This window comes from Esox lucius, chromosome 11 (assembly GCF_011004845.1).
Source record: "Esox lucius isolate fEsoLuc1 chromosome 11, fEsoLuc1.pri, whole genome shotgun sequence".
Classification (NCBI taxonomy): Eukaryota; Metazoa; Chordata; class Actinopteri; order Esociformes; family Esocidae; genus Esox; species Esox lucius.
The window spans coordinates 23,247,838-23,272,556 of record NC_047579.1 but is presented as its reverse complement, the minus strand read 5'-3'; the positions used below and the strand labels follow the sequence as shown (position 1 = coordinate 23,272,556).

The following is a 24,719-nucleotide window of genomic DNA, read 5'->3' as shown; positions in this document are numbered from 1 at the left end:
TTTAATTGGGTAATCAGGTAGCAAGACTTTCACAATGGGGGGTGGTGGTAGGGGGGGCCTCCGCGGCTAAGGTTTGCACCCATGGGAGAGAACGCTATGCTCCGCCACTGCTAGTTACTATTGATACTAGTTTACCGACCTTTGCCTGTCCAACGACCACTGCTCTGCCTTGTCCTGTTCAGTACTGCTGCAATAAATCCTTCTTCGCTCTTCACGTGAATCCAGATATTACAATAACCAATGTATACATTGGCCCAAGTGATTGTAGTGCACACCCAAAATGGTTTCCTGCAGACACAGGTCCGGAAATAACTGGACACTGACATAAGTTTGTTTTGGCTGTTTACCAAAATAAATTCAAGTTACTGTTAAATAATGAATATGGGCTTAAAGTGCTCTCAGCTTTAATTTGGAGGTATATTCATTTCCAAATAGGAGAAAGTGTGTAGAAATTACAGCTCTTTTATATGCTGTCACCTGTTTTTCAAGGTTTCAAAAGTATTTGGACAATTGACTCAAAAGCTGTTTCATGGACAGATGTGGGCTATTCCTTCATTATTTCATCAATTAAGTAGGTACACGGTCTGGAGTTGATTCCAGAAGTGGCATTCGCATTTGGGGAGAAAAAAGTATGGAGAAGGCTTGAAATGGCTCATGACCATCTGTAAAACACGGTGGGGGGAGTGTGATGGCATGGGCATGCATGGATTCCATTGGCACTGTGTCACAAGTGTTTATGGATGATGTGACAGAAGACAGAAGCAGCCGAAAAATTCTGAAGTGTATAGGGATATATTGTATGCTCTGATTCAGCCAAATTCAGTGAAGTTGATTGGACGGCGCTTCACTTTACAGATGGACAATGACCAAATCATACTGCGAAAGCAACATAGGGTTTCTTTAAGGCAAGGAAGTGGAATATTCTGCAATGGCTGAATCAATCACCTGATCTCAACCCGATCGAGCATGCATTTCACTTGCTCAAGACAAAACTTAAGGCAGAAGAGACCCACAAACAAATAACAACTGAAGACAGCTGCAGTAAAGGCCTGGCAAAGCATCACAAAGGAGGAAACCCAGCGTCTGGTGAAGTCCATGCGTTTCAGACTTCAAGCAGTCTTTGCCTGAGATTCTTGACAAAGTATGAAAAAGGAAAGTTTGATTTATTATTGTGTTGATTCATCAAATTACATTTGAGCCCTTGAAATAAGAGGACTGTATGAAAATCATTGCAATTCCTAAACGTTTCATACAATATTTTTGTCAATCACTTGAGCTTAAAGTCAACTCGGTTGTTTAATTTCAAATCCATTGTGGTGGTGTACAGAGAAAAAATTGTCCAAATATTTCCGGATCTAACTCTATGAGGTAGGAGGCTAAATGTAGCTTTACCCACTTAATCCGTGAGAGAGTAAAACCACTGATGTGACAAATAAACCAGGAACATACTGAAATTACAATTATTGGTTAAACAGATAGTTGTTAGGACATAGATAAGAGCAACCCATCCGGGTACTTTGCCTTCGCATCATGCTCCCGCCCACTTTTGGGGGAAAACAGCCCATTTAATTTGACTGGCAGTCAATACAAAGTCTGACGTCTTTGCAAAGTAATTAATATAAAGTAAGAAAACCGTATTGCTTTTTAGCTATTCAGACCACCTACACTATGGCCAGTCAGGCAAACAATTATTTCATGTCATTGATCGTCATTGATCGGCAACGCTACCTAGAGAAAACTAAAGAAATTGGGGTTGAGTGTCCATTCAGTCTGCCCCCATCAAAGTGGACGAAAAACCCGACCCAGTGACCGGAGGCATCATATCCTGACATATACAACTACCTTATTGAATCTCCAGGTAATGTATTTATGACAGCTGTCACTTTATTTTGCTATTTTGCCCAATGTGACGTTACTGTAAAGTAATTAAATCTAACATGTTTTGCAAGCTAGCAAGCACACTGCAACTATATGGTAGGCTACAACGTACAGTAGATTATAATTTTATCATCATCCCTGTCACATACAGTTCACATACACATGCACAAATATGTACAGTTAATCATCTCACAGATGAATGATATGTATTACTACAATAGTTTGCAATGAACAATTACATCTGATGCTTAATTTAATTTTTGAAGATTCAGTTGAATTCCCTATAATCTTCTCATGTCATTAATGCAGCATTTAGACAAAACCTTGAATTGGGATTATTATGAAGATATTCATGACATTAAAACACTTAAGGGAAGTTAATTTTCTTCCTTTTCAATACAGCATCAACATTCATGTGTTTGACTTTCAACATTCTAACTGTTGACTTTACCGTCATTAACTAACATGTGATGAAGTGTTTGCCACAGACATAAACGTGTTGACAGGACGGGTCCCATAGTTGACCATTTTCACCCTCTCTGCGGATTGCCTGAAGCCACAGATCTCGTCTTTTGCTGTGCTTTTTTGAGCAGGAAAGAGTTCGACGTACAAAACACTACACAACAACTTTTAGGCATGGTGCCATTAATATTTCCATTGTCTAACCTTTTACAGCGCTTATTTTCCCCCAAAAGGAGGCGTGGTTGTTCGGACGGAAGGAGAATGACGTGTATCTTGCGCTCTTCTATTGTGTGTGGATGAATTCTCCATTATATTTTAATATCTTTGCACATGGATTTATGGTTTTCTGCAGGTGCATTATGTCTGTCGAATGGTAAGATTTGAAAAGAAGCGAGACCAAATGTCTAGGCATGGTTATTTTATTTATTAACAGGAGTGAGTGCCAGTCTTTATTTCATTTTGAAGAATAAACAGGACTCCTGGCCGCATTTTGTGTATACATTAAACTTATACATTAGACTTGTAGGGAGCATGTTCGCATGCAAACTTTAGGAGAGTGTTTATACATTTGATTATCTGTTGCTTTGATTGATGACTAGTTGGTAGTCAGAGTTGGGGAGTAACGGTTTACAAATCCGTTATGTTACCAACAGAAATATTGTAATCGGATTACAGATACTTTTGAAAAAATGTATGATTTATTTTGGATTACTTCAACTGCAAAATAATTATGACACCCCGTAGTATGTTTAGGCTATTATTTAATGTTATAAAAACATTGTAACTTGAACCAAAATATTAATTGCGCGCCTCAGTTGTGTTCCTCAGTCGTGCGCTCAAAGGTGGATGCGCATAACCAGTTTAGTGACGGAGGAAGCGCTAGTTTAAATTTATTTTGGTTGGATGGCTGGTAAAAACAGAGTATATCTTCGATAATATTAGCCAAGTCATATAAAATGTGATTTAGTTATCTACTCCACGCATCATTCTCAGAACAATGATAGGCAATAGACCTACCTGGTGTTATATCTTTTTCAAGTTTCAAGGTTTGAATTGTTTAATAGATTAGGCAACTATTTGTTAGATAGCTGTAACATGGCGCTGCCTTCAAGATAAAACATTATATGGAATTTACCATGACATTTGAGGAGAAAAGGTGTGTTCGGAAGCACTCTGCCAAAGGATGATTATTTGCATTTGACGCAGCCACTTCAACTCCGTCCATACAGGTAGGCCATATGATTTTGCTTGCTTTGCATCTCTGAAAATTGTGTTCATTGGTTATCATTGGCTGCTGACGTCCTATACTTGAAACTAGGAGTGCAGGTTTATAATCACAGTTTATTTCTTTCATTTGCTTTTTGAAAATCTATCACAGGTGGCCATAATAATCGCAGGTTACGTTCGTGCGGGGTAAATCTTATTTTCTATGCGGGTGTTCACGATTGAAAACGTGCATTCGCGTGCCGGGGGTTTTGCAACATTTTGACAATGTTGGTTGTGGAGCAAATCACCACACTACTGCAGATTTTGTTTATGCGCGAAAAGCTCCGGATATCTTAATTTTTATATAAAACAAAGTCAATGCCCTTTTCGAGTAATTGCCATTTATGTTTCAACAATGTTTTGAAGCAATTAAAAACATGAATAAAACACAAATAACAGAACAGGCTTCAGCATCATTAGATTGTGGGTTAGGTTCAGAGAAAAAGTCAGATTCTGGAAGATCAAGGTTTATTGGATTAATTGGAATGTGTGACAACTGCGCCCTCTGCTGCTTCACCTCCCCCTGCAGCAGACAGACTCCAGCGTTCGACACCACCGTCCAACTCATTATGCATTTCACCTGTGTCTTGTTTAGCGCACCTGGTTCTCATCCTCATCATTCCCCCCAGTATATATGTTCCCTCTGCTCCCCCTGTCTTTGTGTGTTATTGTCTCTCTGTTACAAAAGAGCAGTGTTGCACTTCGTATGTACATCACTCTATTATTAAAAGATACACCAACAGTATTTCGCCGTTCTCCTGCTCCTCCTTGTTCCGCCCCGAAGACGTGACAGAATGACTGAATATCTGACAGACCTTTAGCGTGTAATGTAGAGATGTAGCCCAATCATACTGAAGTAAAAAGTAATGGTTTAGAAATCTATTTCCAAAGGCACTGTAGCCTACACAACCCAACATTGATTGATCCCGCAAAAGGTGTTCAGTTGGTTATGGGCTATTCCTATTTGTTTTCCAATGCCACTTAATATGAAAATAATCTAAAAGTAATCTGAAGTCATCAGATTACGTTACAGAGTTTGAGTAATCAGAAAGTTATGTTATTGATTACAAATGTGGACAGGTAACTTGTAACTGTAAGAGATTACATTTAAAAAGTTACCTACCCCACCCTGTTGGTAGTATGTATGCTCATAATTAACAGTTAACCAATAATACAAATGTTTACCGGTTAAAATTAAGTATAAGTAATATATAAGTAGTGTTTGGGACCATTTTGAACTGGAGAACGACAAGGTTATTTGTAAGAAATGCAATGCCGTATTGAAATATAGCAGTTGTACAAGCACAAATGCAATACATCACTTGCGAAGCAAACATCCAGCATAGGGTGATGAAGGACAACAAACTTTGCCTGTGGCGGTCTGAGGAGATAACACAGAGAGTCTGTTCAATGGTGGAGACAAACATCGAGCCCTGCAGCATGGTCTGTTGCAAGGGTTTTCAGGAGCTACTGGGCTATATCAAGCCTAATTACCAAATCCTATGAAGACCGACTATTACCCGTCGAATTGAAGGCCACTTTGCAAAGAAAAAAAAAGAGCTCAAAACGCAACTTGGTAGCACTAAGTTTGAGACTCTAATGAGCGACTGTTGGACAGCTACGTGACAATTACATGCTTCTTTAAAAAAAAAAAAAATGTAACCTTCATTTTACCAGGCATGTCAGTTAAAAACTAATTATTATTTACGACGGCCTGGCTGGAGGAAAAAAAGGCCTCTAGGGATTAAATAAAAAAAATACAGACAACACAGACAATACATGCCACTAAATCGATGAGGACAGGCAGGTTAGATCGGCCATCCTAGTAATACAGAGTATGCCAGGCAGACACACAGCTGACAACCTCGCAGCTAAACTGTTGCGGTGGAGACTTGCGGACTTACTGGGAAGGTGTCTACATATGTCCACGAAAATGCACGCAACATCATGTCTGCTAACTCTCCCGGATGTGTGAACTGGGACTCATTTGCCTGTTTTGCACATACACTGCAGAGGCAGTGGTGGACACCTATTTGAGAGACAATCCCACCTCACTGAATACTAATCCTCTTGACTGGTGGAAACCTATTCAGACGTGGTTCCCGAGGCTGGCCACTAGTGAGGCCCTACCTCTGCATTCTTGGGACTTCAGCACCATCTGAGCAGGTATTCTCCACCGCAGGTCTCACAGTTAGACTGTGCACCAGACTAACTAAATGTCGACATGTTGCTATTTCTGAATAAAAACCAGTAGACAAGCACTATGCTGGGGCTAAGGTGGGCTGAGGTTGGTTAATGGTTAATGGTTGTTAACGAGCGTTGGTTATCGGTCAAAAAATAATAATCTAAATGAGCATCCCTACTTACTATGATAATCCATGTGATTATCTGTAACTTCAATGCTTAACAGTAAAGAATTAATGAATTTACTTTGAGATACAGAGATACAGTCCATGTACATTTTCTGTGATCCACTTCAATGTAGCTCAATAATCTATGCTTAAATCATAAGCACAATATGTATAGCGTCCCACTTGACATCCCTATGCCCGGAGTGTAACACAATAAATATAATTATGTAATTAAATGAACTTTAGTCATAATTGCTTGTAGTCCCGGACTAAATGTCATACAATTGTAATCATTGTGATTTCAAACCAGACATGCTTTGTGTTGATGTTGTAAGAACTGCCATACAGCATTGCATGTGATGAGTTGAATGCACATTCCCTACTGCTGTTAGGGATAAAAATGGCTACAACAGAAGAGCACTGTATTCAATCATACCCCTTTTCAGTTCTGAAAAAAAAAAAGATTTTCAGGTGAACTAGTACAAGGCTACTTTTGACCTTTGAACAGTGATGAGATGATCGGTGACCGATGTGGCACTGAAAGGTAAACTACTCCGCCACTTGCTATATGGGGTTTTTAGGTGGGGCATCTGTATAAGCACTGAGTTTCTAAAACACATTAGACTGATTGTGGTTGAAATAAACATCCACCTACCAAATGTTTCAGTTGTTCTGGATGCAGCACTTCGTTTTTGCTTCTTTGTTTGTTCGTTTGCATCGTCCCCATCAGATTTCCTTTTGTCTGGAAAAAAATTTAAACAGTTTTCTGTTAATAGAGATATCAGCAGTCACAGATTTCTGATTGCCAATTTAAAGAGATGAGTTGCACCCAGCTAGAAAAATCACAAGGAGCTCTAGATAATGAATATGGTTTCCCCAATTCCCGTTGGCTAAATGTCCATTGCATAATGCTCCCCATTTTGTGAAGGAGGCATACGTGGAAACTACCTTGTATTTGCCCACTGTCTGATTTTGACCAAAGTTAAGAGGTCCATGATTGCTTCTTTTGTTTAGCATCATAGGTAATCAAACATGCAATTTTCAGATGTGAAAAGGTGACTGCCCACCTGGTTCATTTAAGCCAACAAAACATTTTAGGGTCATGTGATAGTATGCAATGGTAAACAATCGAGCCCATTTTGGGCCAGCCCTGCCCAGCAGAAATCTGACCAACACTGGCTGCTGTCATCAGATTATAGTTGTCAGCACATAGGTTCCAAAGCAATCTCATGCCACACATAAAAAAAAAAAAAAAGAGTCAGATCATCAGAAAAAAAAACTTTGATGCCTATCAGTCATAAAAGGGTTATATCAGACTCCACCAAGCCACAGTCAGAGCTATGTTGTTTAAATAGAGAATGGCCATCCAACCAAAATATCCCAGGAATGGCCATCCAACCAAAATATCTGATGGTTTGAACCCTCAAGGTCAACTCTAGACCTTGAAGCCAGTTCTACTCCCTTCTTTCATTACAACCCTTTTTCAGGGACTTATTTAGACCAGGGACACTGGGTATGCTGTGACTGACTAATCAATAACTTTAAACAGTCATTGATGCTAAATGCTGCATAACCTGTTAATGTTTTCTTTTAAGAGGCAATATACTTTTTTACTCAGGCATTGGGTGTTGCTTAAAGTTTCTTTAATTAATAAATGTTTTACCTGTATCAACATTGTTATTTGTTCACTCAAGTTCCATTTTATCTAATATTCAGTTTGGTTAAAGATCGGAAAATACTCAGTGCAAAAATATTAAAAAGGCTACAAATTGTTTAGTTTTTTCATACTGTAATATAACATTTGATTATAATGTGTATAACTTCAAAAAGACCTTACCAATATAGTTATCTTTACTTTATTTGCCACACATTAGAGCAAAAGTATTTGTGTTTGGTACTTTCATTAAACATTTGGTACTCTTTGGTAAAATGTGCAACAAAAGATTGATGAAGCTTTTCTAGCTGTTAGGTTGTTCTATAAATAACAGTCTAGACAGCCAAATGTTGTATGTATACTTTTGTATAACTGCAAGAAACTAGAGCTATGTAGCATCTTGCATTTTAGGATATCTGTAGAATCATCAATGTAATATACCCCACGCTAAACCACCATGGAATAGCTAATACTCTGGTCACATTCAGTAAGGGAAGAAGACATTATGGTTATTGTTTAAATTCAGTCAAATAAATATTAGAGACAGAATCCCACAGAGTGCCCCTTTAACTCAAATGTTCTTTATCAGCCAAGAGTATTCAAGAACCTTTAAAGGGGATATTATACCAAAATTAGAAATCAAAATATTGGTTTCCTTATAAAATCTATGGGGAACGTATTACAGCAAAGGTTTGGTTTAGTTTCTTTGACACGGTTTCTACATTCCAGAATCTTATGATACTAATGATACTAATTAGCATTTCTGTCCTCATTCACCAAAATTGCCAATCGCCAAACCATGAATAGTATGAATTGCAAACACATGATCTTGTAGAAACCTTTGTAGGTTTCTAAACCAAAATAGGGATCTTTTCCATAGCCCTCTTACTAATTAGTCATACATTTCAGTGAAATGTCCTCCTTTTAAGATCCATTTATTTTCAGTGTATATGAAAATCTGAAACCATTGTGCTTTTTACCTGTAGAAGGGGGTCCCATTCTGGTTGAGGGCTGACACTGAAGAAACACATCAAAAATCATCATGGTTAAGGCATAATTAAAAAACAATGTACAACCCTAATATATCAAAGTTGATATGCTATCAATGCTTACATTATGTTTTTAGGTAAATTGTGAAATAAAAATAGTTGTTATTTTTATAAAAGTATTAAAATAATGGTTGACAATTCTGTCAGAAACAGTTTGCATGCTTTTCATTAGGCTATAGAGGAATTAAGTTATGATGAAGATAACAATGTTATCTGTGAAGATGCTCCAAAATGTATTGTCTTATTCTGTTGACCTGATCATGCATGGCTGCTGAGAAATAGAAATACTCTGTAAGCCATAATAATGGTGACATTAAGGCATGCTACCCTCATTGTATTTCTGAGCTGCTGGCTACAGCAAAGGGACAAAGACCAGAATGGGAACATTTGCCCTTTACCATTCATGTTTTTGTAATAAAAATGTTGGCAGAAATGAAAACTGAGTTTTAGATTTGTTTTCAATATAATATAAGGAAAGAAAAGTATGTATTTACAACATTATTACAGAATGCTTTCTCTCTTTGCTTCCCACTAATGGTGTGGAAACACACCACTGGTGCGAAGATATTCATATTTTCTGCATGCAGCTTTTAGAAAAGTCACATGAAAATCTCTTGACAATTGGATGAAAAAGTGATTTTAGGTCTATAACCCTGGTTCAGTGGTAACGTCTGACCGGATGCATAATAACTAAAAAGCAGGGGGTGGAGCAGACCTAAATGAAGCATTTTTAAAGCCGGATAGAGCATGCATTCCCCATAAAATGCAATGAAACAGTTTTCCCCCCCATCTGATTTTCAAGTTCAAATTTCACATTTATTTATACTGCACATTTATTTATACATGGCACCCGACATCTACATAGAAACAATGTGTACAAATATATCAAGCAAAATACATAGCAAAAAATGGGCAGTAGTATTTAATATTATAGATATGGCAGGTATGACAATAATATACAAAATATACATAACGTAATCTAGCAGCAATTTAGGAGGAGGATTGAGAAAATGCACAATATGGGTAGAAGTACTGAATATTACACATACACATGAGTGTAATATGCTTGAATGGCTGAATGGCACATGAAAGGGAATATTCTAGGGTAGATTGAAAGTACCTGAAAAAACATCAGAGCATCTGGAATGTTCATGTGTAATGAGTGTTGTTGGTTGTGGGGCCTTATCGCTCATGAGGATGGTGGTCAGTGCTACAGGGCGACAGTTGTTCAGGCAGGTGATGGAAGGTTTCTTCGGTACAGGAACAATGGTGGTCTGCTTGAAGCAGGTGGGGACTGCTGACTCAGTCAGGGAGAGGTTGAATATTGAGGTGAAAACATCCGCTAGCTGGTCGGCGCACCCCCCGAGGACACGTCCTGGAATGCCATCTGGCCCTAGTGACTTCCAAGGGTTCACTCTTTTAAAAGCTCTCCTCACGTCAGCCATGATTAGGGACAGAGTGCAGTCGTCGTAGTCCTCAGCAAGCCTTACTGAAGAATTGTGTTGGTTGCCTCAAACCGTGCATAGAAGGTGAAATGTCAGGGAGCGAGGCAGAATCACTGCTATTCCTCCCTTTGTAGTTTGTGATGTGTCGCAGTCCACACAACATGCCTCTGGGGTCAGAACTGGGGCAGTTAGATTCTAAGTTTTCCCTGTAGTCTCTTTTTCCATCTCTTCCATCTCTCTCAGCTTCCAGGACCCCAGAGCTATAGGCAGAGGACCGTGCTCTGAGCTTAGCATGGACATTACCATTAACCCAGGGCTTTTGGTTGGGGAAAGTCCTGACATTGATCATTGGGACAACATCATGAATGTACTTGGAGATACAGCTCCGGAAAAACTTAAGAGACCACTGCACATTTTTCTTTCCTTTCCAAAAAAGTCAAAAAGGAAAGTTTTGATTGAGGAACAGAAGGGTTAAAATCCTCATTTTTTTTCTGTTCCACTTTTTTGGAAAGGAAAGAAAAAGGTGCAGTGGTGTCTTATTTATTTTCCCGAGGCTGTATATGCTGTGACAGTATCTATGTATTCATCAATGTCCCCATCGGCTGCATCACAGAATATCTGCCAATTCGTTGTTTCAAAGCAGTCCTGTAATGCAGTAATGTATCCCTCATTCCCACGTTCAACAAAAAATGGTTTATCATGTCTTAGGCATTGTCAATAGGATGGGAGCAGCAAAATCGATGTATGATCAGCCTTACCAAATGTGGGGCGGGGGATGGGTTTGTAGCCATTTCGTAATTGTGAATAACAGTGGCCAAGAGTCTGATCACCATGGGTAGAGTAGTTAATGTGCTGGGGGTATTTCGGCAAAACTTTCCTCATACTTGCCCTATTGAAATAACTAACAACAATGAAAGCAGCCTCAGTGTGAGCGTCCTCTAGACTATTTATTACTCCTTGTAGGTCTTCCAGCGCACGTGTTTTAACTGCCTGCAGAGGAATTCAAACTGCAGTGATTATAGCGAAGCTGAATTCCTGCGGGAGGTAGAATGGCCATACCTTTACAGTCAGTATCTCCAGGTCGGTTACTGAAGATCTGTCCTGCCGGTTGTTAGGAAAACCAGCAGGGGTGATGGCTGGATCGGATATCAAGAGATCCAGCCAGGTCTCTACAAATGCTAGCACACAAAACTTTTCGCAATGTCTCATTGAAAGTTAATCTTTGCGTGTAGTTCATTTATGGAGTGAACAAACTACATGCAAAAACCTATGTAGTGAACACGGAGCCATTGTCAGTTCAACCTTTCTCTACAAAAGCACTGTTGAATTGTTGAAAAAATTTCATACTGAATTTTTTCAGATCTTTGCGTGGCTTGTAGTAATATGTAGAGGGATACTAAAAGAAAAAAGAAAGTTTGATGCATGTTTCATTTGTTCTTTTTCACAGCACAGTATTTGTTGTACCGAGTGCCTGAGAAGGAATCCTCTTCTGGGGTGATGAAAAGGTACAGTATCTAGCCATCTCACAAGATATCAGTTACCTCCTTAGAATTTTTTTTTAATTCTCAGGAATTATTATGGCTTATTTTGCCAGGAAACTGTGCAAATATAGCGAGGGGCAATTTTATGAAAGAGCAGTGGACCAAATGTTATCTCATGCTGCTGTGCACATCTGTGTTGCAGGCACTGGTCAAGACCACCAGAAAAAACAAGGCTATAGTTATTATTACTTTTTGTTATATTAATGTTTTTTATTTTTTTATTTATTGACGTATTCTAATGTTATATAGTGTTTTATGAGCAAATACACACTTATTGCCCAGACGAATAGCTTTAAACAATGTTGTCATGTGGGCAAAGACTTTAGCACAGTACTCTATGACTCCTGTGATCATGGACACGTTATAGATAGATTTTACCCACCAGGTCTGTTTCTCCCACTCCAGATTTGGTGGTTTTGGGTAAACTTCCCATGTTTACCATCGTCCTGGTGAAAAAGTGTGAAAACACCTGTGATTATGTCCACCAGTAGGAAATATATAGTCAGTAATGTATGCAGGGATGATGTGTTGATTACCTTTTAGCCATTATAGGACTTCTGATGGAGTTTACAATGGCCTTTTGACAAGGTTCCTCTGCCTAGAGACAGAAACTTTGCTTTATAAGGGTATCAAGTTTATCAAGGGATTTTATAATTGTCCTTAACAGTTGAGTATATGTTTATAGAGAGTCAAAATGATACATTTCCTGAGGAGGTCTTGCAGGTCGTGATAAAGGAGGCTGATGAAGATGTGGCCTCTTGAACGTTCTTATCTTCATTGCGGGTTTTCTGCCTTTTCTGCAAGTAAAAAACTCTCTCGGTTGTAAGTCAAAATATAAGAGATGGACAATAATATTTTACAATGTAGTTAGAGCACAATATAAACATGGCTGTAGCATAAAATTACCTGTGATTATGCTAAGACATTATCTAGGCAGAAAAATATATTCTAGAGCAGTGGACTTGAATTACAAGGTCTTGGATGAAAACAAATGCAAGCAACTAATATTGCATTACTGTATGGATACAAAATAAATACAGGCCATACTCAGTCTGTCTAATATTAGTTATGTACATACTGTATAATTTGCTATCTATACCTTTATAAATGTTTTGTGTTTCCTTATAAATATTCTCCTTGGTCCTATTTTTGGGATCAGGTCCATGATGTCTTTCTCTTTAAGTAACTGGAAACCTTCTTCGTTGATTTCTTCATCTGAAATTCAGTCAATATATATATATATATTATGCATCTCAAATTACAATTACATCAAATTAACAACAAAAGATTTGTTTTCACTTGAGGCAATATCTTTACTACTGGGTAGTAATAGAATGTACAGTAAAACCATAATAAAATAAATGTGTTATTATTACACAATGTATTATACAATGTTTAAATAAAAATGTTCACCTTCAAAATTCTTAATCCATTTACTGAGCTTCCAATTTGTTAACAGGTCTCTGACAAAAGACGATGAAGCCATGAGATTTCACTATAAAAGAGGGAAACAACTTTTTAGGTAATGAAATTATTTGTAAATAGAATAAATTGTGTGTTGGAAATTTGAACATTAGAACCAAAGTATGAGATTTTCTTGCTATTACCACTGCTCTATAGAAAGTTGCCAGAATAATTGTTCTTTTACATTGTTTTCTGTTATTAGTTTCTATAGTATTGCCATTTACTATATTGTGGGTCGTTTGAAAAATCTACTTGGAGGAATAGGAGTGGGAGATTCGACTGTGAGTTGAGAATGCATCTTTTTCCATATAAGGGATTGAATGCATAATTAGATGGGAGTAGCCCAGTTCTACACGCATGTAAAACCAGCTTGTTGTACCTAGATACTTTGAACCACTCGAGATTCAGACCTCCTGTTTGGCTGTTATCTCAATAAAATACCTTAATAATAAATTAATAATAATTTCAAGAACAATTGTTTCTCTGAATGCCAATATATCAATTTAATTTATGAATTTGTATTTTTTTAAAGGGAGAAGAGATATATACTGTAAAATAGATACTGTAGATAGACTTAGTGTTATTTTGCATAATAAGTCCCCTAGCATTTGCATTTACACTGTTTTGCTATGGAATCAACAGATCTTTAGCCGCACCTTGACCAGTTGCTTATCGTTATCCACTATTAAGACAAAAAGTCATGGGCTACATTAGGTAGCGTGAATAAAATATATTTGGCTACAGAAACCTAATAACAAAACACTATTTGCCATTTCGTTCACCACCTCAATCCCCCTCAATAAGTAGGCAATGGTCCACAGGAAAGTGTACTTCACAATTTGACAGTGGTATATATTGGTATATACAGTTGAGATATTACATTTATTTCATGGTTGCAGTTTAGATTACAAGCAATGGCTTCTAGAAACCAAATGAAGCTGTTGGTTTTTATAGGAACAGAGCCAAGAAAGATGGTTCATTTTAACCTCATCCTTCATCCTTTACAGTATATCTCAAAAGTCTTCACAGCCCTTGGACTTTTCCACATTTAATTGTGTTACAACATGAAAACAAAATTGATTTAATTAGGAGTTTTTCCTCATGCTCTCAGTCTATGATTTGGCCACACCCCCATTACTCAGGAGTGGGTTCTGTCTAGAATAAATCCTGATGGGTGGTCCTGCAGAGATCTGTGTTTTTCTAGCAGGTTCTCCCATCTCCCCAGAGAAACTCTGAAGCACTGTTAGAATGGCCATTGCATTCTTGGTCACCACCCTGACCAAGGACCTATTTTCCCGGTTAGTAAATCTGGCAGTCTGGCCAGCTTTAAGAAGAGTCAATTCGAGCTCACATATTTTTGACTTTATGACTTAAGTGGATCTATTAGTCAAGCTAGCACCTCTTCTGTATTGAGTCCATGTGATAGTAGTTCCAGTTTTTCTGCTTGTTTTGTTTGCAGGTTAAAATCGTATACTTTTGACTGATACTTTACTAAGGGGATTGCTGATGTTTGACTGGAGGAGGGCTGACAATTGACAAGGGTAGGATTGACGATTGACAAGGGGAGGGCTGACGATTGACAAGGGGAGGACTGACGATTGAAAAGGGGAGGACTGACGATTGACAAGGGGAGGACTGACGATTGACCAGGGGAGGACTGACGATTGACCAGGGGAGGACTGACGATTAACCAGGGGAGGACTGACGATTGACCAGGGGAGGACTGACGATTGACCAGAGGTGGACTGACGATTGACCAGGGGTGGACTGACGATTGACCAGAGGTGGACTGAAGCTTAAAATGGTGATGTTTGACAAGGGGAAAGCAGATACTTGACCAAGGGAGGGGTGACGTTTGATCGGGGGAGGGCTGATGACTGAGGAGGAGGAAGAACAGAGTTTCTGGGGAGGAATGATAATGTTCCTAATATGGATGCTGTACCAGTTACTTTTCTCTGACCACACTCGCTAGATTGATACGGCGAACATGCAGGACTGGACATTATTGCTCTGCTCTGATGCTCGTGTGATAGTTAACTGTATTTGATTCATTGAATCTATTAATGCTCTGCTCTTTCATTTTTTACCTTTTTATTTAGCTTCTCCAGTGTAGCAGTAAGCTGTTGTTGTGGTTCTGCACTGCTAGCGTTAGCATACTCCTTGAACTTTGCGCTGTGTTGTGTCTAACGATATTTTAGCAAATTACTTGTGTAAAATTAGTGTTTTTCCTTTCCTCCTCGACAATTTAGTAGAGCAGAGCTAGTGTCATTCTATGCTGATGCGGCCTGAGGCGACACAACCATCAAGTTTCACTTAATGTTCCCATGACGTGGTATCGGTGCGTGATACCTGTACATTTCTATGCCTTTTTGTGTCCATTCAAAAAGATTATTAATGAAATTATTTATTTTTTAGAGCATTTAGACACACAAGTCAAAGTCTTAAATTAATCTGATTATCCAGAATAATTGTGGATTTGTGTGTAACTGCTAATGAATTAAATAACTTAGGGTTTTTGAGCATGCCTTTCAGCAGGAAGAATGAGTGGCAGACATAATGAGGCAGACAAAAATAGAATTAACTTCAATGAAGGATTAAGCCATGCTCTCAACAACTTCAATAAAGACAGAAACACTTTTTCTTGTGAAACACTGCCAACAGAACATACAGCTATGGAATTATTTGTTGATTAAGTCAAATCAGTGTAACCAAAGGCTACTGCTACAATAAAGCACATTGAACCTGGAAATGCAGATATGCTGTATCTACTTACATTGACAATTGGTGTTATAGAAATAGTGATGTTGGTCCGTGTACATTAAATAAGACTGATCATTATCCGACTACTCGTAGTTTGCTTTAACTTTCGGTTTCCAGTTCAAGGAAATGGAGTCTGAGGTGTGGTAAGTAGGAGGGGACAGGTGAGTTGCTGAATTTCTTCTTTTCATGTTGTGCAGCAAGCTACCCAGCTAACAAAATTACGTTCCAGAATGTGACCTCAACGGTTTTGTAGTCTCCACCAAGTCATGGTTACGTACTTTTGAAACATCATCGGTATGTACCTGTGGTGTCAGCTGATGAAAGTTACATACCAAGTCTAGTCAGGACGCAGAAATGTGGGGGCCTCTGAAAGGCCTAATGACGTTATTTAGTAACATTATTATAGTTGCCTGAACATACACACGATTACGTCCCCAATTGGTACTGTAAGTAACGTTATGAGGATGACCTAAAATAACATTTTCATTAAGTACAAGAAACATAACAGACATTTGTAACATTCCTTTAAGGTTTTACACAGGTACTGAATGTCACAGCCTGTTCAGGATTTGAAAAGTTACTGGCACTTCTGGTGCAAAACAACACAAGTGATCCTCTCAATGGAAAGCCAATTAAACTGACCAATTTGGTAAATAAAAAATATATATCAACATATATACAACAAATCAAAACTGTATTAAGGCTCTCATTAAGGTTTTCAGAACATTATAATTACATGAAGATTGGTTTTTAAGTTAATGAAACAAAACATCTGAAACTCAGTCTTTATATTACAAGCCACATCTGTCTTTACATGTATATATCTTTACATGTTAAAATATACTTTAATTGTAGACCTAAAACAAATCTTAGAAATAAGCAGAGAAAAATGCTAAATGCTTAACATACTAAAAGGTAGTACTGCGATAATGGAAATTCTGTTCCTAATCTTTTTCTCTTTTGGTGTCACAATCATCAGAGTATACAAAATATTTTGAACCAATCATGTTATAACAAATGTGTAGAAATGGTATTAGAAAGGGTGTTAAACTATAGCTACTGATTTGGAGTCCTCTGCATGTATGGTTTGGTTTACAATGTATTGGAACTTCGCCTGACCTCAGTGAATAAAGACTTGAATCATTGAACTTGTTGGTACAGCTTGAGCAATTTATTTAAACAATACCTAAAGTATCCTACCACACTAAAGTTGGTACTGCTAATAAAAAAAGTCTAATTTATTCAGGTGCTGGTTCTTCTGTGCCCTCCTCAACATCTTGCTCCATCTGCTCCTGGAAACCAGAAAGAAAAAAAATAATACATTCAGGGGGGGAGGTTGAGTCGCACACCGGCAATTCATGGCTTTTTAAATAAAATGGTATCTTATCTAAAAAGCCATGAATTGACCAACTTACATTCAATGTTACATAGTTATACAGGGTATATGCAGGAATCTTGAAGTTAATTTTAATACCTTTTCAAGAGTTTTTCAAGAACTTCTCAATATTTTGTAATACCTCACCGCCACTTCAAGCTGCAACCATTTACATCAGTGATACTTTTAACTTAACAGTTTTAGTTTGTGATAAAGACTATAGACCACTCTGATACAAAAACATCTAATAGGCTGGGATAGTAAATCAAAGCAAAGTTTATTAAAAAACAAAACTTTGCTCCACCCTTAACAACAATCATGCTGACATGTGCCTCAGTTCTTCTGATTTTGTTCCCAGCAGCTTCTCAGTTTGGACCAATTCGTTCCGTTTTTCTTTACTACGTCTTCTGAGGATGTTGAACTTCGTGATCAGTTGTGCCATTAATGTCCCAGATTTCCCCTCTGCCTGCTCGGCTAACTTATCAGCTTCTGAAAGAGGTAGTGGAGTGCTCGAAGGAGCTTGTCCATCTGCCACATGGTAAAGCCTGCCTTCAGTGCATTGTGGAGGGTGTGAAGCCCACAGCTTCCAACATTAACCAAATGAGCACCATACAGCTCAGCATGCTCAGTCTGGAGGTCTGCAAGCTTCAAGTTGACATTTGGGCCGTCCATACTGATGGAGAGAAGCTGCCTCATATTCAGTTTTGCAACACATTCCTTTTATGTTTATTTTTGAATGCACTGGCATTCAGTAAGTTATTATTCAGATTTTCACTCATATTATATGTAAAATGGTTATAAGAAACATTGTTTTTGGTGTGCAAATTCCTGGAGCAAAAAATACAAAATTAGCACACCAATATGTTTTTATAAGTGAAACAAACAAGTGGTACTAACAAACATGAGTGAATGTTCTTCACTGTACATCCAGGTAATGTGCTCCAATTACTTCCAAGCCATTCAAGCTAAACTGAACTGCTAGTCTGGTCAACCAACTTCACTCTTCACTCTGAGCCAACTTCAGACAATTTGCTAGTCAAAGAACCCACAGCAACCACACACACGCATAATCAAATACATGTACGCACGCGCATGCACACACACACACACACACACACACACACTTGCATGCAAGCACGCAAACACACACACAAATCTCAGATCTACACAACAGTAACTTTTTTCACCCCACTGTGTCACATTTATACATGTTTATACTTTCTGACAGACAACCAACCTCTTTATCATCCATGGCTCCTCCTCCCCAACCCCATCAACCTGTTTTCAGTCACTTGCCACATCCCAGTCTCATCTATTAATCTACACTTTAGCCACACGATTGTCCATAAGTATCAAAAACTGAAGATGAAATGCTAGTAAGTTAACTTACTTTGATGTGACGCAACAGGTCGACAGCTTTTCCGTGTCCCAAGAATTGAGAGCCAAGGTACCTAGCCAGAACAGATCTTTATTAATGACACTCCTCAAAACACACACATAACAGGTTGAAAATGAAATAAAAAAAAACTATAGTATATAGAGTATATATATAATATATAGTATTAAGCAGGAGGTACCTATATTGGACACGGTCATCTTCCCCTAACCGAATGTGGACATCAAGCTGTTTTGTTTTTGTTGACTGGTTGAACGACTCGTCAAACATTAACACAAACTGGCCAGCCTTGTTGATGGTGTTGATGAGCTCCTGCTTGAAGTGTGGTGCTAACCCGAATCGTATGATGTATCCAGTTTTGTCCTTGCCACAAGTGAACGACTTTGCTATATCCGAATCTGGAAACATAGCCTTCAAAACATCAGCCAAGTTTTCGTTTGAGTTCACTGAATGGTTTCTCCGCTGTGTGGAGACACCACAACACCTCAGCACGCAGTGTTGCTGTGCCGCCCAGAGCCACTCTGATTTCGGCTGCAGAAGATGAGGAAGCAGAGACAGCCCGGGTCGTACCTGTAGCTTCAAGTGCGACTGCTGGTGGTGTAACGACGTTGGCACTAGGTTGTGTTGGTGCAACGCGATTACCACAGAAGCTAGCAATGGAGAGCTGCCGCTCTCGGCGGCTAGCAGCGGCTTTGTGGCTAGCACAACACATGTGGGACTTTAACGAGTTAATGCCCATTGACACAATACATATTTTTTTCTTGCATAATGTACAATATGCCTCCCTGACATTCCCCTCGACTGGCTGCAGCCACTCTTTGAAGTCCGGCATTTCCAGCCAGGACGCTGCAAATTTTCACTTCCCCATTCTGTTCATGCGTTCACCAACCTTCTCTTAAAACATTTCGGTGCGTTGTAATACGCACTGGGAACGCCAGAGCGTAATCTGCATCAGCGTCCTGTGAGCAACATTAAAGAAACACTTCCGGGTCACGAATATTAGGAATTTTTCAAAATAAAAGAGACCAACATATTACTTAAAAACTGAGATAAATTTTGTTTAAGAATTGTTTAAGAAAATGTACCTCTCAAAACATTGACAACAATTCATATATGATCATAATTAAGTGAGTATTAAAATCATTAAAAAGTGGGTATTAAAACCAAGCGTGCCGCACAAGCCCTGAAAAGTGAAGCCAAAACGTCTCGATCGCTCCCTGGTGAGTGGTCCCAGTATAGGTCATAAACCCCGCCCTCCCCATGTTATTCAATGGGACGCGAGACCAACTAAACAATTAAATTACCCTTCAATTATCTTTTCTCCGAAGCTGGTTTCTGTCATTTACTGTAGTTTGTATCACGCTAATGTAAATTCAAGAGTTTGTTTTTAAAATAAGTTGGTTTGTAGTTAGTTATTTAATGCTCTAAAAACGGTGGTGTGACGTCGTGATTCACAGCTTTGATTGACAGCTATCTGAGCCAAGGAGCCACTGAAGCGCCATCCTCCTTCGGAGGACTGAGGAGATTGGAGCTTTACATTTAATCTCAAAATGTCTATAATTGATATAATTTCACACGGACATAATGGGTTGTTCTGCAGTACATTGTGCTAACCGATCTGGTATTTCAAATCGATCTTTGAATTTTTTTCGGTAAGTTAAATTTATAAGCTATTTAATTAGTAAATAAATGTAATGGGCTAGCTAACGTTAGCTAAAAGAAAACAAGCCTCGTTAATAGCTAGCAGGTGATCGTTAGCTAGAAGTTACCAATAATTTTTGTATTAGGCCTATTCTAAATTAAGGTTAAACATGATGTAAGTTAGGCTATAACATATCGTCTAGGTTTAACAAGCAAAGGTTGTACTGTACTTGGACTTGCGATTGATTACGGTATGCGCATTCTGCGAGGGAGAGTGAGGGCGGGGCACAGGGGAGGGGCCGTTGATTTTGCGGCTTTACGGCTTTACTTCCTGCTCGCTACTGCGCATAACTACTGCGCAGAACTGGTCCCAAGATCGCTATCTGCGCAGACGCAAGTCCAAGATGTCCACGCCGTATCGGGACACTGGCGGCTTCATTTTTCACCAATGGAAAAGAGCTAAAGGGCGTCGTCCATTTTATATACAGTCTATGATTAAAACACGTTCCAAGGGCAAAATTCAGACAATGCCAATGACTGAATATGGAATACATATTGCCTCATAGCTCATGATCTATTGAATATTCCACAGAGACAGCAATGTAGGAAATGTTCAGGAGAAAAAACCTGCAGACACTCTGCCCTCCATGGAACCGTTTTGACACCCCTGGACTACAACATTGCAGATAAAGGTTGGAATTACATTGTTTTGTGTAAAGCATATACATATCTATATCAATATATTTGGAGTGTTGGAGTTCGAAGAATTGCCTATTTTTTGTTGTTTTATGATCCATTTTTCTTTTTTCTCAGATCTCATGGAAAATTGAATTGAAGGAAGTCAATCATTGCTTGGTAACTTTTCTCAAAACCAATTGCAATTGCAATAATAATGTATGGACACTTTCTATAACACTCTGGTTAAATAAAAATACAACATAGTTTCCTAAATAGAGGTTAAGATGTAAAATACTTTGTAAACACTTGGATGAGGAAATCATGGGTGTTTGGGATCTTGGAGAAAGCAGGCACCTTCAGAAAACCTGTACTTCAACTGGTGAGCAAGAGGAACCAGCAGACCCTTATTCCCATTAGGGGTGAAGCAATATACCGGTATTGATGATAACCGTGATATTACATTTTTTAAATATTGATATCATGTTAATAATACACATGATAATATTCCATCCATCCATCATCTTCCGCTTATCCGGGGCCGGGTCCGCGGGGGCAGCAGTCTAAGCAGGGATGCCCAGACTTCCCTCTCCCCAGACACTTCCTCTAGCTCTTCCGGGGGGACACCGAGGTTTTCCCAGGCCAGCCGGGAGACATAGTCCCTCCAGCGTGTCCTAGGTCTTCCCCGGGGTCTCCTCCCGGTGGGACGGGACCGGAACACCTTCCCAGGAAGGCGTTCCGGAGGCATCCGAAAAAGATGCCCAAGCCACCTCAGCTGACCCCTCTCGATGTGGAGGAGCAGCGGCTCTACTCTGAGCTCCTCCCGGGTGACCGAGCTTCTCACCCTATCTCTAAGGGATCGCCCGGCCACCCTGCGGAGAAAGCTCATTTCGGGCACCTGTATCCGGGATCTTGTCCTTTCGGTCATGACCCAAAGCTCATGACCATAGGTGAGAGTAGGAACGTAGATTGACTGGTAAATCGAGAGCTTCGCCTTGCGGCTCAGCTCTTTCTTCACCACGACAGACCGATACATCGACCGCATTACTGCAGAAGCTGCACCGATCCGTTCCATCCTTCCCTCACTCGTGAACAAGACCCCTAGATACTTAAACTCCTCCACTTGAGGCAGGCACTCTCCACCAACCTGAAGTGGGCAAGCCACCCTTTTCCGACTGAGGACCATGGCCTCGGATTTGGAGGTACTGATTTTCATCCCCACCACTTCACACTCGGCTGCAAACCGTCCCAGTGCATGCTGAAGGTCCTGGTTAGAAGGGGCCAACACGACAACATCATCTGCAAAGAGCAGAGACGAAATTGTGTGGTCCCCAAACCTGACACCCTCCGGCCCCTGGCTGCGCCTAGAAATTCTGTCCATAAAAATTACGAACAGAACTGGTGACAAAGGGCAGCCCTGCCAGAGTCCAACATGCACTGGGAACAAGTCTGACTTACTGCCGGCAATGCGGACCAAGCTCCTGCTTCGGTTGTACAGGGACCTGACAGCCCTTAGCAAAGGACCCAGGACCCCATATTCCCCAAGCACCCTCCACAAGATGCCGCGATGGACACAGTCGAATGCCTTCTCCAAATCCACAAAACACATGTGGATTGGTTGGGCAAACTCCCATGAACCGTCCATCACCCTGTATAGAGCTGGTCCAGTGTTCCATGGCCTGGACGAAAACCACACTGTTCCTCCTGAATCCGAGGTTCTACTATCGGCCGTATTCTCCTCTCCAGAACCATGGCATAGACTTTCCCGGGGAGGCTGAGAAGTGTGATCCACCTATAGTTGGAACACACCCTCCGGTCCCCCTTCTTAAAAAGAGGGACCACCACCCCGGTCTGCCATCCCAGAGGCACTGGCCCCGGGAGGAGCTCAGAGTAGAGCCGCTGCTCCTCCACATCGCTGCTCCTCCACATCGAGAGGGGTCAGCTGAGGTGGCTTGGGCATCTTTTTCGGATGCCTCCGGAACGCCTTCCTGGGAAGGTGTTCCGGTCCCGTCCCACCGGGAGGAGACCCCGGGGAAGACCTAGGACACGCTGGAGGGACTATGTCTCCCGGCTGGCCTGGGAAAACCTCGGTGTCCCCCCGGAAGAGCTAGAGGAAGTGTCTGGGGAGAGGGAAGTCTGGGCATCCCTGCTTAGACTGCTGCCCCCGCGGACCCGGCCCCGGATAAGCGGAAGAAGATGGATGGATGGATGGAATTAATAAACTAAGTTTTGAAGTAATATGTGGTAATAATCTCTTTTATTTTGAAAATGTCCTAATTTTCGTGATCCGGAAGTGTTTCTTTAATGTTGCTCACAAGAAGCTGATCCACATAGGCTACAGTAGGGACCGGGTTAAAAGTGAACTGGGTAATTGCAGAAATACATTTGCAAAACGATTATTAACTTTGTCATCAACACGCCAATCCACACGCTAATTAGTCTACTACATTTAATATATTTTAAAAAGGTCTTCATTGATTTAGTATATCTTTCACAAATCGTTAGAAAAATTTGAAACTTAATGCATATTATTCTAAATGGCCTACTAGTTCTACCTTGGCAAGTTTTAATATTTCTTCAAACTTGAAGAAGGGCCGACTGATTCAAATGGGCCGACTGATTCAAGCTGATAGAAGAGTAACTTTGACTGAAATAATCACTCGTTACAACCGAGGTATGCAAAGCATTTGTGAAGCCACAACACGCACAACCTTGAGGCGGATGGGCAACAACAACAGAAGACCCCACCGGGTACCACTCATCTCCACTACAAATAGGAAAAAAAGGCTACAATTTGCACAAGCTGCACAAATTGGACAGTTGAAGACTGAAAAAATGTTGCCTTGTCTGATGAGTCTCGATTTCTGTTGAGACATTCAGATGGTAGAGTCAGAATTTGGCGTAAACAGAATGAGAACATGGATCCACCATGCCTTGTTACCACTGTGCAGGCTGGTGGTGGTGGTGGTGTAATGGTGTGGGGGATGTTTTCTTGGCACACTTTAGGCCCCTTAGTGCCAATTGGGCATTGTTTAAATGCCATGGCCTACCTGAGCATTGTTTCTGACCATGTCCATCCCTTTATGACCACCATGTACCCATCCTCTGATGGCTACTTCCAGCAGGATAATGCACCATGTCACAAAGCTCGAATCATTTCAAATTGGTTTCTTGAACATGAAAATGAGTTCACTGTACTTAAATGGCCCCCACAGTCACCAGATCTCAACCCAATAGAGCATCTTTGGGATGTGGTGGAACAGGAGCTTCGTGCCCTGGATGTGCATCCCACAAATCTCCATCAACTGCAAGATGCTATCCTATCAATATGGGCCAACATTTCTAAAGAGTGCTTTCAGCACCTTGTTGAATCAATGCCACATATAATTAAGGCAGTTCTGAAGGTGAAAGGGGGTCTAACACAGTATTAGTATGGTGTTCCTAATAATCCTTTAGGTGAGTGTATAAACTATTTTAACACATTGCTTGAAATGTTGTGTGAGCAGGTCAGTTCTTGCCAAATAGTGAGACAATTATTTCTTTTTTATTAAGCATTTATAAAACGTTTACAACTGTTTCTATGATGAACCCTTACATACCATATTGTGAATGCTTGCAGTTGGACAATGCAGTTCTATGCTGTTATTTTCCAATTTTTTCGGTTGGACATATTGGTGCTCTCAAGTAAACAGTGCTTGGTTTTTCAACTAATTGTCATGTCTAAATTATGTGTCTTTGCCCAAATTTACTACAGACATTATT

At 39.9% G+C, this 24,719-nt stretch overlaps 1 protein-coding gene across 3 annotated transcripts in view; it reads right to left on the bottom strand.

Moving 5' to 3' along the window:
* LOC105031096 (nuclear GTPase SLIP-GC) overlaps window positions 1-16,538 on the bottom strand; it is a 75,375-nt gene extending 58,837 nt beyond the window's left edge. For 2 of the 3 annotated variants that reach the window (XM_010905318.5, XM_034295335.1), the window contains exons 1-8: window positions 15,884-16,536; window positions 13,060-13,141; window positions 12,746-12,861; window positions 12,348-12,443; window positions 12,183-12,244; window positions 12,029-12,092; window positions 8,592-8,628; window positions 6,613-6,699 (exon numbers count right to left, since the gene is read on the bottom strand). In XM_010905318.5, coding sequence (XP_010903620.2) covers window positions 6,613-6,699; window positions 8,592-8,628; window positions 12,029-12,092; window positions 12,183-12,244; window positions 12,348-12,443; window positions 12,746-12,861; window positions 13,060-13,132 — 535 coding nt within the window. In that variant the 5' untranslated portion in view covers window positions 13,133-13,141; window positions 15,884-16,536. Of the gene's footprint in view, window positions 1-6,612; window positions 6,700-8,591; window positions 8,629-12,028; window positions 12,093-12,182; window positions 12,245-12,347; window positions 12,444-12,745; window positions 12,862-13,059; window positions 13,142-15,883 lie in introns of all 3 variants that reach the window. The other variant, XM_034295336.1, reaches the window with a different exon arrangement.
* Window positions 16,539-24,719: the final 8,181 nt, after the last annotated feature.